The sequence below is a fragment of the Suricata suricatta genome, chromosome 12, assembly GCF_006229205.1.
Source record: "Suricata suricatta isolate VVHF042 chromosome 12, meerkat_22Aug2017_6uvM2_HiC, whole genome shotgun sequence".
NCBI classification, from domain to species: domain Eukaryota; kingdom Metazoa; phylum Chordata; class Mammalia; order Carnivora; family Herpestidae; genus Suricata; species Suricata suricatta.
The window spans coordinates 78,303,575-78,317,184 of NC_043711.1; the positions used below are offsets into that span (position 1 = coordinate 78,303,575).

The window sequence follows — 13,610 nt, forward strand, 5'->3', positions numbered from 1 at the left end:
GAGCAAGCCATCTTGACATTCCAGCTCCGGCAGACACAGCATGGAAGAGAACCAAAGATCTAGCCGTCTAGCACCAAGGTCGCAGATGTAGTGTCTCATCAAGCCATGCCGGCCATCTGCAGCCATTCGGATGCCCCCAGTTGACACATCTTGGAGCAGAGAGACAAGCCATCCTTCACGGGGCCCTGCCCAAGTCCCTGATCTATAAAACCATAAGCATAATGAGCGGTTGTTTTGTGCCACTGAGTTGTGGGGTGGTTTGGGGCAGCGATGGAGAACTAAAACAAAAGGTGACTTGGGAAAATCATAGGATGTGACCCTGGGGTTGGCTCAGGGACCCAAGGGGAAGCGTATATGCAAAGATGGTGGGGCTCCTCACCATGGCGCTGACGGCCCTGGTGACGTAGATGGGGTCGTGGCGGCAGGACACGTCGAGGGCTGGGTCATCTTGGTAAAGAGGATTTCGGTCCAGGATGGAGAGGCAGATGTTCAGAATGTCCTCCTCAAACTGTCCCCAGAGAGTCTGCTTAGAGGCCAGAGTCTCACCCATATTCCAGCCCCTCCCACAAGGCTTACCCAGCGGGTCCCCTGTGTCCTGCATGGGACTTTGCCTCCCCCCACCCTGGGACACCACAAAGCATCCCTGTCTCAGAAATCCTCCCTCACAGAGTCACCGGGACCCAGAAGCTCAACCTGAATCGTGTCCCTGCCTGTTGCTATAAGTGTCCCCAATGCTGCCTACTACCTGCAGTCAGGTGTGTGGTAAATGAGTGACTCTGCAACCACATCTATGTGGCCTGCACACTCCTTCAGTTCAAGTGATTTTTTCCAATACATTTGAATGAATTGACAACATTTAAAAACTGGATGATCTTGGGGGCACCTGGGTGGCTCAGTTGGTTAAGCATCTGACTCTCAATTTAGGCTTGAGTCATGATCTCACAGTTCATGGAATCGAGCCCCATGTCAGGCTCTGTGCTGACAGTGTGGAGCCTTCTTGTGATTCTGTCTCTCTCCCTCTCTTTCTACTCCCCTTCTTTCTACTCCCTCAAATAAATAAATAAACATTTAAAAACTGGAGGATCTTTACATACAACTTAAGATTTCAGGTCTCTGAAGTTTCCTGAAGGATCTTTGGAAGGTCTGGGGAACCTTGGGTTCTCTTGGCCACATGGCAGGAAGAAGTAGGTGCTGAGAAGTGGTTACCCCTTAGGCAGATCCCAGACTCTCCAGCACCTCGTCACTACTCAGTCCCTTAGCCCCAGATTCAAACTCCAGCTCCCCAACCTGACAGTCAGGGTCCTTAACGTGCCCAGCCAAACTTTCTCCAGGACACCGGAAGCCCAAGCAGACCTAATACCTCTAGCGGACCCTCCTCTGCTCCCTGACTCCCACCTGCTGTAGGCTCCGCCCCCTTACCTGGCCAGGTTGTGCTCAGCTTGGGATACCCAGCTGCAGTATCATGAAGTCTCTGCCATCCCGGGGGTGGATTTTCTTTCACACTTTTCTGACTTTCCTCTGCCCCCATCTCTACCACTCTGATGCACCCTCCCCTCTGCCATCACACCTTTTGTTGTAATCCTTTATCTAGCCAATGGCTCTTAAGTGCGGTCCCACATGGCACCACCTAGGACCTTGTTAGAGATGCACTTTTCAGACCCACCCCAGATCTACTCAGTCCGCAACTCTGGGGTGGGGCTCAGCCATCTGTGTGTTTTAAAGAGCCCACCATGGGATTCGGTGCACGCACAAGACTGAGAATCCCTGATCGAAGCTATTGATTCTTCTACAATGCACCGTATTCAAAGGACCTCCCCGTCCCAGGGACCCAGAGCAGGTCTTAGTTCGGCTAATAGTAGATTAGTGAATGAATGGATTTGCTCTAGGAGTCAGCCTGGCCTGTCCCTGCTGGGAGGGAGGAAGTGGGCAGACAGAAAGGCTCCTGGCCTGACTTTCTGCACGCCCCGGCCTGCATCCCCGGTCTGGCCTGTGCTCCTGGAGACCTGCCCGTAGTTCCAGCCCTGGGCTCGGATGTGCTTCTCCACGCCTCGGAAGATGATCCCGCTGTCATTGAGCACGTACTCCTGTCTCTCCTCCTCTGAGTCCAGAAACACGTCGTCCTCTGAAAAGCAGTTGTCAAGCCCAGCGTGGGCTAGGGCTCTGGCCTGGCAGGCCTGGGGAAGGGGCTACCTCAGAGAGGACAGCAGGATGGTGCTGGGCGGCTTGGGACAGGAGAGGGCAGGAGGGGGCTTACAGGCTCCTAGGCTGCCTTCCAGTCAAGCCCCATTCCCCCTGGGGGCTCCATTCCCCAGGCAGGACCCCACCCCAACCAAGCCCAAGACTGAGGGACCCTAGGAATCCTGACACCTTTGAGTGACCCTGCTTGATGCTGACAGCAGCCTCACATTTCATAATATTAAGAATAGTGACCCCTGTACTCCTTACGAGGTACCTCGTACATGACAACCATCAGCACTACGAGTTCTTGCCACAATCCCAGGAGGTAGTACTCTCATATCACACAGAAGGAAACCAAGACTTGTAGAGGGAAGCAGAGCTAAGACTAAGCCAAGGCTGCTGATGGCTAAAGCTGGGCTCTTGCCATTCCTGGGCCCCTCCTCCCACAAGGTCCCACCCCTGCCTACTGGCCCCCTGCACACCAGAAACTATTGAGTCCTGCTTCTCTGGCACAAGATCCCTTGTAGCACTTGCTACCAGGTTCCTCTGCCCAGTGCCCACCTCTGCCTAGGCTCAGGTCTCGCCAAGCTCCCTGGTGCTTAGCCTGTCTTCCAGACCCCTGCTAAGGGCAGGCCCACTTCTGGGACAGCTTCCGGGAAAGCTTGCCAGTTCCTACCTGGGCACCATGGGTTGAAAAGGAGAATGAACTCTCCCAGCTTCCGGTCATTTTGTTTTCGGCGAGAGGAGACCCTGGTGCACATCAGGTAGCGGCCGATGACAGCGTTGGGAGGGCTGGTAATGCCGACGGTCACGGTGTTCTCCGTCTCGGCCTCCTTCACTGCTGTCCAGTTCTCGCTCACTTCTGGCTCTGATATCTGGAACACGGCTTTGGTGTGGCGGTCCTCGGAAGCTTGGGGTCCTGGTGGAGAGGAGAGGGACTCAGGAGATCCAGCTGCCTCTAGGGAACCCAGCTCTGGAGAAGCAGAAAAGCTACAAGCCGAGAATGCCAACCTTTGCTCCCTGAACTGCCAGGACAGTGTTGGGGGCCACCTTGGCTCTTCTGATTCCCACCCATCCTCTGGATCTAAGAGAAAATAACGGGGACCCCTGAAATCAAAGTCCACCATTTGTCTGGGAAAGAAAAGCTTGGGTTCCAAAAGTACCTGAAGAATTTCGATCATCTTCCAGAGCCCTAGATTCCTTGGTATGCAAAGAATTCCAGAGCTGTCCCCGCATGTCCCCCACTGCCTGCTGGTGGTGCCTGTCCGCCATCCCCAGCAAGCTGCCATCAAAAACCTCTAGGGTTTCAGAGCTGAGCCCCCCTGCAGGGACATACTTCCCTCAAGTTGGGGCTGATGATCAAAAGGTCTCAGGTCATTGGTCACAAGACAAATCTTTCTGAGTGTAAACCAGCGGAGGGCACTGGTCTGACAGGTACCTGTCTCCACCGTGAAGATGATGGTCTCCTGGTCCTCCAGGGGTCTGCTCAGCTCCAGCACCAAGGTGAACGTCTGGCCCCTGCGCACCACCAGCTCAGGGCAGGGGAACTCCTCGGTGTGGTGGCTGACCCCATTCTTCAGGCTCTGCCAGTCCACCTCGGAGACTCTGACCCCTGAGCAGGGGGAGGACAGGGAGGTGAGGCCAAGCCCTTGACATGTTTCTCATCCCCATCCACCTTGCCCTCCCACCTGCTTCCACCTGCCGGTCATTTGCTCACGCAGGTACTTTTTATCAGAGGCAATTGGTTCTGGTTATTCTCGGTAGTTAGCATTCCTGAAAGTCTCCACAAACACCAAGTTAGTGAATATGGAACCATTACTCATAGCAAACACAGAGGTAGGTTCCTGTTAGCTTCTGTTGAGAATTCTTTCCTTAGCTGATCGATATATAACCTTATATTATGTATTCTTCTGTTTATAGACAACTTATTTAATATATTGTTGATTCACTGATGTTGAATTCAGGGACAAGAGCACTATAATTCATGCCTGAATGAAGTTCATCTGACATCACAGCCTTCTGCATCTAGGAACATCGGACAGCACTTTAGTGATGCACTTGGGGCCTTTTTAAACAGCAGATCCCCAACAAAGAGGTACAAACATGCAAACAACATGGCATTAAATAGACCTCAAAAAAAGGACACTGTTTACAGTATGAGAGTGGAAACAGGAAGGCAGGATGTGGACTTTTTCAACCTCATCTGCAACCAAGCATATTAAGTGACTCTGTTTTGCCTACTCTGCACCTGGCTGCAGATGATCGTGAAAGCACCAAGATTTGGAATTAAAAATAAATTTTGGGGGGACCTGGGTGGCTCAGTCAGTTAAGTGTCTGACTTCAGCTCAGGTCATCATCTCACCCTTCATGAGTTCAAGCCCCATGTAGAGCTCTGTGCAGACAGCTCAGAGCTTGGGGCCTGCTTCGAATTCTGTGTCTCTCTCTTTCTCTCCGCCCTTCCCCTGCTCACATTCTGTCTCTCTCTCAAAAATAAATAAACATTAAAAAATAATAAATTTGAGCGAGGAGGTCAATTTGCAAACATGGATTCTGTGAGTATTGGGATGAGCTGTATGTTCTCGGTCCCAGGCTGGTGTCCAGCACGGGATATTTTGGTGAGAAAAATAGAGGGGGGCTTGTGCTGGAGAGAGACACAGTGAGGCCATGTAGCCCAGTGCTTAAGAGCACAGCCTCTGGGGTCAGCTGACATGGGTTCAAATCCTGATTTGATCATCTGTTGGCTAAACTACCTTTGGCTTGATCTCTCTGTAGACCTCAGTTTCCTCTTCTGTAGAGTGGTAATAATAACACTTTATAGAGTGCTCGTGACGCTAAACAGCTGTCAGTTAGAGCCTTTAGAACACGAGACTCCAATAAAGGTCAGTTATTATATTCTAGACCATCAAGGGTGATACCTCAACTGGTGAGTCCATAAAAAATTAGTTATCATTTGGATACACACTGTCAAAGAAAAACACATGCAGAAGGGCTCCAAGGTAGGCTTGCTTGAGAAGGTGGCATGGAGGCTGAGTGTTGGGTAGGATGGAGTGTCTGCAGGGGAGAGGTGGGTGGGGTACCAGCTTGAACCCAACCATCCTCTACCTGCATCTATTCAAGGCTCATTCATCCAGGTGTTGGGCTTTGTTCTGGGTGCTGCAGACTCAACAGTCCATGAAAACAGACACTGGCCCTGCCAACCAGGCAACTGACAGTCCAGGGGAAGGGGTTGGCATTAAGCAGATAGAGCTCAAACATTGAAAGGCACGCTTTGAAAATGTCTTCACAGCATGGCACCTGGTTTTCCCCCCGAGCAAGTGATCCAGGAAGCCACGGTGGGAGCTGCAATGTCTCACGACCTAACCCCAGAAGTTTCAGGGTTGCCCCCACTGTATGCTCTCAAGCAAGTCAGCTGCAAAGGTCTGCCCAGGTTCAAGGGGGAGGGAACACACACAACCCCTTGATGAAAATGGGTCAACGCCACATGGGAGGAACATGTTAGGTTAGATAGGTACTGATGTGACCATGCTGTGAAGTATGATCGGCCATGGTCAGGAGCCAATGAAGCAGTATCATCAAGTACTCCCCGCCTGAGGGCACCTGCTACGGGGTTCTTGGCTCTATTTTATTTGGTGCCCCGCATACAGTTGGTGCTCAGTAATTGGATAGGTTTTATTTAAAAATTGTTTTGATGTTTTTTATTTATTCTTGAGAGACAGAGAGAGACAGCGCGAGCAGAGGAGAGTCAGAGAGAGAAGGAGACACGGAATCTGAAGGAGGCTCCAGGCTCTGAGCTAACTGTCAGCACAGAGCCTGACGTGGGGCTCAAACCCATGAACCATGAGATCATGACCTGAGCCAAAGCCAGACGCTCAACCAACTGAGCCATCCAGGCACCCCTGGATAGGTTTTATTTAGTAAAACCTCCTATGAGTCACGCATTTTTCTAAATATTTTATAAATATTATCTCACTTAAGCTTCACAAAGTGCATTAGGGAATGCTATTATTATCCTGACTTCCCAGATGAGGAAACTGAGGCTCAGAATCATACAACCTGTAGGTGATGGAGCTAGGAACCTGGCTCCTGAGTCTGGGATTGTGTGGAACCTCTAGGCCCTGCTGCCTTTACCTTTGACCCCACATCCCAGAGTCTAAAACACAACATGGCTTTGGACCATACACATCAGAGCAGTGGCTTCTCTGGATGAAGGTCTGGGGAGAGCTGGCCAAAATGTTTGGCTTTTTAAAGGCAGATTTATTTTTCCAGAGATGGTTGCAATAATATCTCCCATCGCTTGTGCTCTTCCTATCATATGATGTTGGCCCTGTCCTCATTAAGAAGTAGGATAAGGGTCAGGGCGCTTGGGTGACTCAGTTGGTTATGTGGCCGACTTCGGCTCAGGTCATGATCTCGTGGTTTATGGTTCTAGCCCCGCATCAGGCTCTGTGCTGACAGCTTGAAGCCTGGAGCCTGCTTCAGATTCTGTGTCGTCCTCTCTGCCCCTCCCCTGCTCATGTGTGTACTCACTTTCTCTCTCTCTCTCAAAAATAAATAAACATAATAAAAAAAGAAGTAGGATATATATTCCTTCCCCCTGAATCTGATAGGACTTGGGGCTGAAACAGACTGACACATTGTGACATGCAAGGCTAGACCATAAAAGTCGATATAGCCTGGTTCCTTTGAGTTGCTTGACCTGGGAGCCCAGCTGCCATGCCATGAAGAAAGCCAAACGACCCATGGAGAAGCCCACGTGGAGAGGAACCAAGACCTTTGACCCACAGCCCCTGAGCCCCAACTGCCAGCCAGCATCAATCTGGCAACCATGGGACTGAGCCATCTTGGAGGCAAATCCTCTTGCCTCTGGTCTCGTGCCTCCACTGATCCCAAGTGAGGCAGAGACAAGCCATCCCTACTGAGTTCCACCCAGATTGCAGGTTTGTGAGTGAGAGAATGATTGCTGTTGTTTTAAATGTCCAAGTGTCGGGGCTGTTTGTTACACAGCAATAGGTAACCGAAACATGCCAGGGTGGGGAGCGCCCAGTAATAACTGGAATGGAATTTTCTAACAAGCCCAGTGGGATCAAGATCCAAAGTTAGATTCCATTTGATTGAAGTAGTACCAGTAAATGTGACCTATCTTTCACACCCAGGTTTGGGTTGTCAATTAATACTTGCTGAACTTTTTAATGTGCAACTCTGGCATCTGAATGAATCTTTAGGATCTTCTTCAACAGTAACACTCAGCTTCTTTCCAATATGCAAATCTTAACTTAGAGGCTGATTGAGACTGTCCCTGGTGATGTGAAAGCTGCCCTGCCACCAACTATGGCAATGAGAATAATAAGGTGGGGGCAATAGATGTCTTGGTTGGTTAAGCATCCAACTCTTGATTTCAGCTCAGGTCACGATCTCACAGTTTGTGAGATCGAGCCCTACCTACATCAGGCTCTGCACTGACAGTGTGGACCCTGCTTGGGATTATCTCTCTCTCTCCCTCTCTCTCTGCCTCTACCCCACTCACATGCTCTCTCTCTCCTCAAATAAATAAATAAACATTAAACAAGAATAATAAGATGAATAGCTAATATATATATACATATATATATATTTAATACTCACCATGAGCTAGACATTATCCTCTGTGATTTACATTTATAAATTCATTTAATCCTGACAACAACCTTGAAGTAAATACTATTATTACCCTCGTTTTACAGATGAGAAAACTGAAGCACAAAGAAGTAAAATAACTTTACAAAGGTCACACAGCTAATATTGGTGATGCCAGGATTCGTGCCAGCCTGCCTCTCTGATGATCAAGGTCTGAGACCAGGAATTGTCTAATCTTGAGTAGCTGGGGTGTGGAATGGAGAAAACATAGGATTTGGGGCCAGACAGGCCTGGACCCTGACCCCAGTTGTGCCGTCTCTCGTGTGCCCGTGGACAAGTCATCTCACCTTTCTGAGTCTTGGTGTCTTGATCTAAAAACTGGAGGTTCTGATAGCACCTACCCCACAGGATTCATGGAAGGAAGGCAAAAAGACTGCCCCCATGTGACATCCAGTGGGGTGGCATTTTGCCTGTAGCAGGCATTCAGCGAGTGTCATTTTCTTTCATCTTTCTGGAGAAGGTGAAGCCTACGCTCTGATACGGTGGGCTTCTATCCCCTTTCCTGCTTGCCCTCTGCCTCCTCCCGTGGCAAGGCAAAGTCCACGTCCTCGGTGCAGCCCGGGAGACCTGAGGAAGGCCCTGTAGCACGTTCTCCCCATCCTTCCTCATAATTGGACTGGACCTGGCCCCAGGATTACTCTTCACCAGCCTCTAATGATGATGGGTTGGTGACAGTCAGTTGTTAACAGTGCATTTGTAGCCACTCTACCCTTGCCTTCCATGACTCCTTGGGGTGCTTCTCCTCCCCCAAAGAAGAGTCTCAACTCCTCAGCCTGGTTCTTGAGATCCCCACTAGGAGGCTAGCCCACTTTCCAATCTGTCATCTCCCATTTTCCCTCTCATTTTCTTAGAGTCACTTAGACTAGGGTCAGTATCCTAGGTCTGCATTTGCTCATTGAGTGTCCTTCAGTACGACTTAACCTCTTTCATCCATAAAATGGGTATAATAATAACGTTCTCTCAGCTCTAATAATGACATTGAATAAGATGACATGTGGAAATCACTCAGCACCTATTAGGTGCTCACTAAATATTCATTTTGTTCCTTCTCTTGTTGCATGATGGGATAGTTTAATTTATCATGATCCACCACTTGGTTGAGCCATCGTGCTCAAATATTTGGTCAAACATTATTATGGATGTTTTTGTGGTGTTGTTTTTTGAATGAGATTACATTAAACTGGTGAACATTAAATAAAGCAGATTACCCTCCCTAACACACTGAAAGCAGAACTCTCCATTTCCTTCCTACCCCATCCCTAAATCCCTGCCCTCCTGTGTCTCGGCAGATGTTGTCCCACCTGCCCTGGCACCCACAACCAAAACAAGCAATCTCTGATTTCCCCTTTGCTCTCACGTCTCCTATCCAATCCATGATCCAGTCCAGATGGGACCACTTCCAAAACCTGCATCAAGCTCATCACACACCTCCGTCTCCAACACTACCCTAGGGCAAGCGATGGACATTTTCTTGTCTAGACTGCAACAGCCTTTCAACTGGTGTCCCCTTATAAGGAGCTGGGGTGATACTACATCACAATCCCCAGGCCTGAGATTCATGGAGAAGGCTAGTTCTAGCTAGCTCTAACTAGGCTGGAAGCCCCAGCCTGGCATCACGATTGGGGGATAACGACCAAACATGCAGGATGGGAACTTACACAGCTGACACGTGAGTCCCAAACTTGGAAGCTCCTTACAGCCTCTGGCGCTGGGTGAGCAAGCACTGGTTACTGGGCGGTGGCCAGAACAGCAGCCCTAGGGGACTTCCCCACTGGAGAGCTAACTCTCCTATCCGAGAGTAGAGTGGAAACCTCCCAGTGATTTAGCCGCTGTGGTTCTTGGTCAGGAACTTCCCTCTCAAGTCCCAGAATTCTGTGCTCAGGTGGCCTCTGTGGCATCTGCACACACAGACCAGAACCCCAGTTACCTTGTACATAGGACTGTCTAATAGCAGCGGGGCTGGGAGGGTCATTAGACACCCAGGTCTTTGTTTCATTGACAGAAACTGAGACCCAGAAAAAGGACTTCTTGCCTGAGGACACTAAGTCAAGCCACACCCTGTTCAGGGACAGGCCAACACAGGATGCAGTTGTTTTTGTGTGTGTGTTTTTAGGGGATGAGTGAGGAGCGGGGCATGAGGTTATTGGGTGGTAATTATCTCAGGGCTGGCATGCCCCAGGGATTCTTGCAAGGGGGTGGTTAAGAGGTAAAAAGAGTCCCTGAGCTCCGGGTCATGGGTTCAAGTCCTGAGAATCCCACCTTGGCTTCACCTTTCCCTGCCATAGTCCAAACATCTCCCACCACCCTCTGGGCAAAAGCCTCATCACAGGAGGAGGCAAGAAGGGTAGAATGAGCCAGAACTGCCATTATGATCATTACTCCCAAATCTCAAAGACCACCTCTCTCACAACTTCCTGCTGGAGTCTAATTCCCTCCTCCGAATTTTCGGGGGATACGAGACCCTAGTTTCAGCTTGCACACCTCTGATAGGTCATTCCTCCACTGCCCAGATGTTAAAATGTCCTTCTTTCTACCGAACCAAAGACTTTCTTCCTGCAAACTTTCCCCTATTTGTTCCCACCCTGCCTCTCCATTACTCCCACGGAACTCAGCCGTTCCTTTTGCTCTTTGCTGGTTTTGCAGAGCTGTTACCGAGAAATCCTGACCTACCACCGCCCCCGCCCCCTGCCGCATGCTAGACCTGTCCTGCCCCAGGAGGTCACTGCTCTGGTCCTGGTGTTGTCAGTCTGTCCCTAGAGCTGCATCTCCAGTGATCTAAGCCATCCATACTTGTGAGCATCACGCCCTCGCGACCCGGCATTGGTGGGCCGATTGTCAGGGCTGGGCAACCAGGATCCCGCTGGGAGAAAGCAACTATTTAGGTGGGTACAGCCCAGCTCTGCCTTAACTGGTGTCCTCCTCAGCCCTCCTGGGGATGAATGGGCACAGAAGAGAGCAGCCCAAGGCCAAGAGAAACAAGAGATATGGGGTGGGATCCAGACCCCCTATTAAAACAAACCCAATGTCACTCCCTCGTGCTCAGCGTGAATTCTGCGAAGACTAAGACTGTGTCTCTAATCAGTCACCAAGGAAGCCTGGTCACAGTTGTTTGCTTATAGGTCTTTCTTCTCTACTGGACTGTGAGCTCTGCAAAGGCAAGACCTGGGTCTCATTCCCTCTGTGTTGTTAGAGCCCCACTCAGGGCCCAGGGCGTAGCAGAGGATCAGCGAACCTTGGTTGGATGAATGAATGTCCCTCCCTGTCCCTTGGCTGGGACAAGGGTGTGAAAAGGGGAGCTCCGTGGCTTCCTGGCACACCCTTGGGGATCAACACCTGTGCCCCGTCAGCTGCCCACACCCCGTCCTCTCCACCCACCTGTAATCCCCTCTCTCAAGCCGCCACATTCCCAAACCTGCTCTTCCTTCCTGTCTTCCTCCCTTCTGCAGTCATGGGACCAGGATGTGGGTAGAGTACCTGTCACGGGCTCCCTGTGAAATGTGGGCTAAATTGCTTCTTCTCTCTGAGCCTCAGTTTCCTTATCTGTGAAATGAGTCCAGAAGAGCCCTTAGGGACTGGGTTGTGGACGGTTTGCTCAATCAGGTGTCTCTGATGCCCCAAGAACTCCTCTCAGCCCCTCTCCACAACACCCCACCCCTACAAGCCTGTGCTGATGTAAGCTTGTCACACAGACCCTTGGTGGGCACCAAGGAAAGGATGGGGGAGGCGATGTCCCACTGAAGACTTCTTTGGTCCACACCCGAGTCCCTGAGGACAGAATGGATGACGTGTTGTCAGCCCTGGGCCCCCACCCTGGAGACATGCTGGGTGACCTCCAGCCCTGAGCTCAAGGCCCATGGCTGCCAAACCTGAGGCTGGGCCCACCAGACATAAAGAATGAGGGATGCTGTAAGAGCACTCTCTCCGCCTACCCTCTCACCCCAAAGCCTCGTGGCCTCTCCATCTACTCTCTTTTCCTTCTCCTTCCCACTTTCCTCTCTTGGCCTTCCTTTCCATGGCAATTAGGCACCCAATTTCAGAGGCATACATTTCAGTTCAAATTCAGGCTTTGTGGATCATTGGCTGTGTGACCTGAGGTGAGTGACTGAACCTCTCTGAATCCTGGGGCTTGTGATAGAAGCCACCTCCTCGGGTTACAACGATTAAGTGAAATAATTTCCATAGAGTACATAGAGCAGTACCTGGCACATATCAGGTGCTCAGTAAGCATGCGTGTTGTTAACCCCATGATCGTCAGTATTTGCAGAATAACGGCTGGCCGCCTGTTGGATGTTCTGCCAGTTAGTGCTATCCTGAACCTTCTGTTTATTGGCTGTGTGGCCCTGGATAAGTTAATGGACCTCTCTGAAGTTAAGACTGCCTTTCCTGAAAAGGGGCAATAATAATACTTTCCTCATAGACTTTTCGGGAAGGTGAGTTGACAACCATAAGTAGGGTCAGGAGAAAATGCATCTCCTAGTCCTGGAAATCCAGAGTGAAAGGAGCCATTAATAAACATTCTTGGGGGGACGCCTGGGTGACTCAATTGGTTACGCGTCCGGCTTTGGCTCAGGTCATGATCTCACAGTTTGTGGGTTCAAGCCCCGTGTTGGGCTCTGTGCTGACAGCTACCTCAGCGGCTGGAGCTTGCCTCAGATTCTGTATCTCCCTCTCTCTCTGACCCTCCTGCTCGCGCTGTCTCTCTCTGTCTCTCAAAAATAAATAAAAAGCATTAAAAAATAAACAAAAAATAAACATTCTTGGGCCTCAAGTGTCAGCCATGGAGAGCAGTCTCCCTTTGTATATGGTACTTAGCCCAGCACTGGGTCCACACTTAGCAGGAGGGGGTCTTCCTCCTCTCCCCGGATCCCTCCCCCCACTTCCGTCCACCCCTCCCTGTTCCTACCACATTGTTTTTCTTTTCACTCTCTCCTCTTCACTCTTGTTTACTGCAAGCCTCCGACAGCGTCCTGGCGTTTTCCAGCTCCTCTCATTCAATCCACCCTGTTGCTATGGAGAGCTTGAGCTTCAGCAAGCCGAAGGGACTCTCCTGACCGCATGAAGGTTGGCATGTCATTGCCCCTGCTCTAGAGCCGTCAGATCTCCACCATTATGCTGGCATCCAAGGACCCTCACAATCTGCCCCTGCCTACCGCCCCCCTCCTGGCCAACCTAATCTCCCCAGCTCGCTTGCTCACAAGATGGCCCCAGAGGTCAGCCCGAGAATGAGTTTTACTTGGAGGGAAGGCCGCCTCCTGCTCTTCACCACCAACCCACCCCCGGCCTAGCTCACCACGTTTCTCCTCCCGCCCTTGGGTGACACCAGACAGCTGATGATGCTCTCCTCCCCAGATCTCTGTCCCAGCCCCAGAGATGGCATCCAGTGGGGCTGAGCCCAGGAGCTTCTTTACTGACGCCAGCAATCTCTCCCAGACACTGGACTCAGTGTAATTGGTTTGTAATGGGCCCTATTATGACCCTATCCATAGCATGTGTCATGGGCACCTGACCTCCACAGCTAAATGATTAACTGGGGAGTTGCCTGGGGCCACTGTCCCTTTCCTTTCTGGTCCTCTTGGAAGCTGCTGGCCTCTCTCACCAGTAGACAATGGTGAGAATGTCCCAGCTGGAACCCACCACGCACAGAATATTACCCTTGATTCTTAGAATTTTTGAGCCGAAGGCATATTATAATCCAACAGTGGCCAAAGGGTCTCATTTCATTTGCTGGCACCGATCAGTTGGGAGGACTGCTTGAAGAA

At 50.6% G+C, this 13,610-nt stretch overlaps 1 protein-coding gene across 1 annotated transcript in view; it reads right to left on the bottom strand.

Annotated features, from left to right (window-relative positions):
* TGM6 (transglutaminase 6) overlaps positions 1–13,610 on the bottom strand; it is a 50,549-nt gene that overhangs the window by 20,037 nt on the left and 16,902 nt on the right. The window contains exons 2-5 of the mRNA XM_029917922.1: positions 3,617–3,790; positions 2,855–3,097; positions 2,004–2,122; positions 380–508 (exon numbers count right to left, since the gene is read on the bottom strand). Of these exons, the coding sequence (XP_029773782.1) occupies positions 380–508; positions 2,004–2,122; positions 2,855–3,097; positions 3,617–3,790 (665 nt within the window). The remainder of the gene's footprint in view (positions 1–379; positions 509–2,003; positions 2,123–2,854; positions 3,098–3,616; positions 3,791–13,610) is intronic.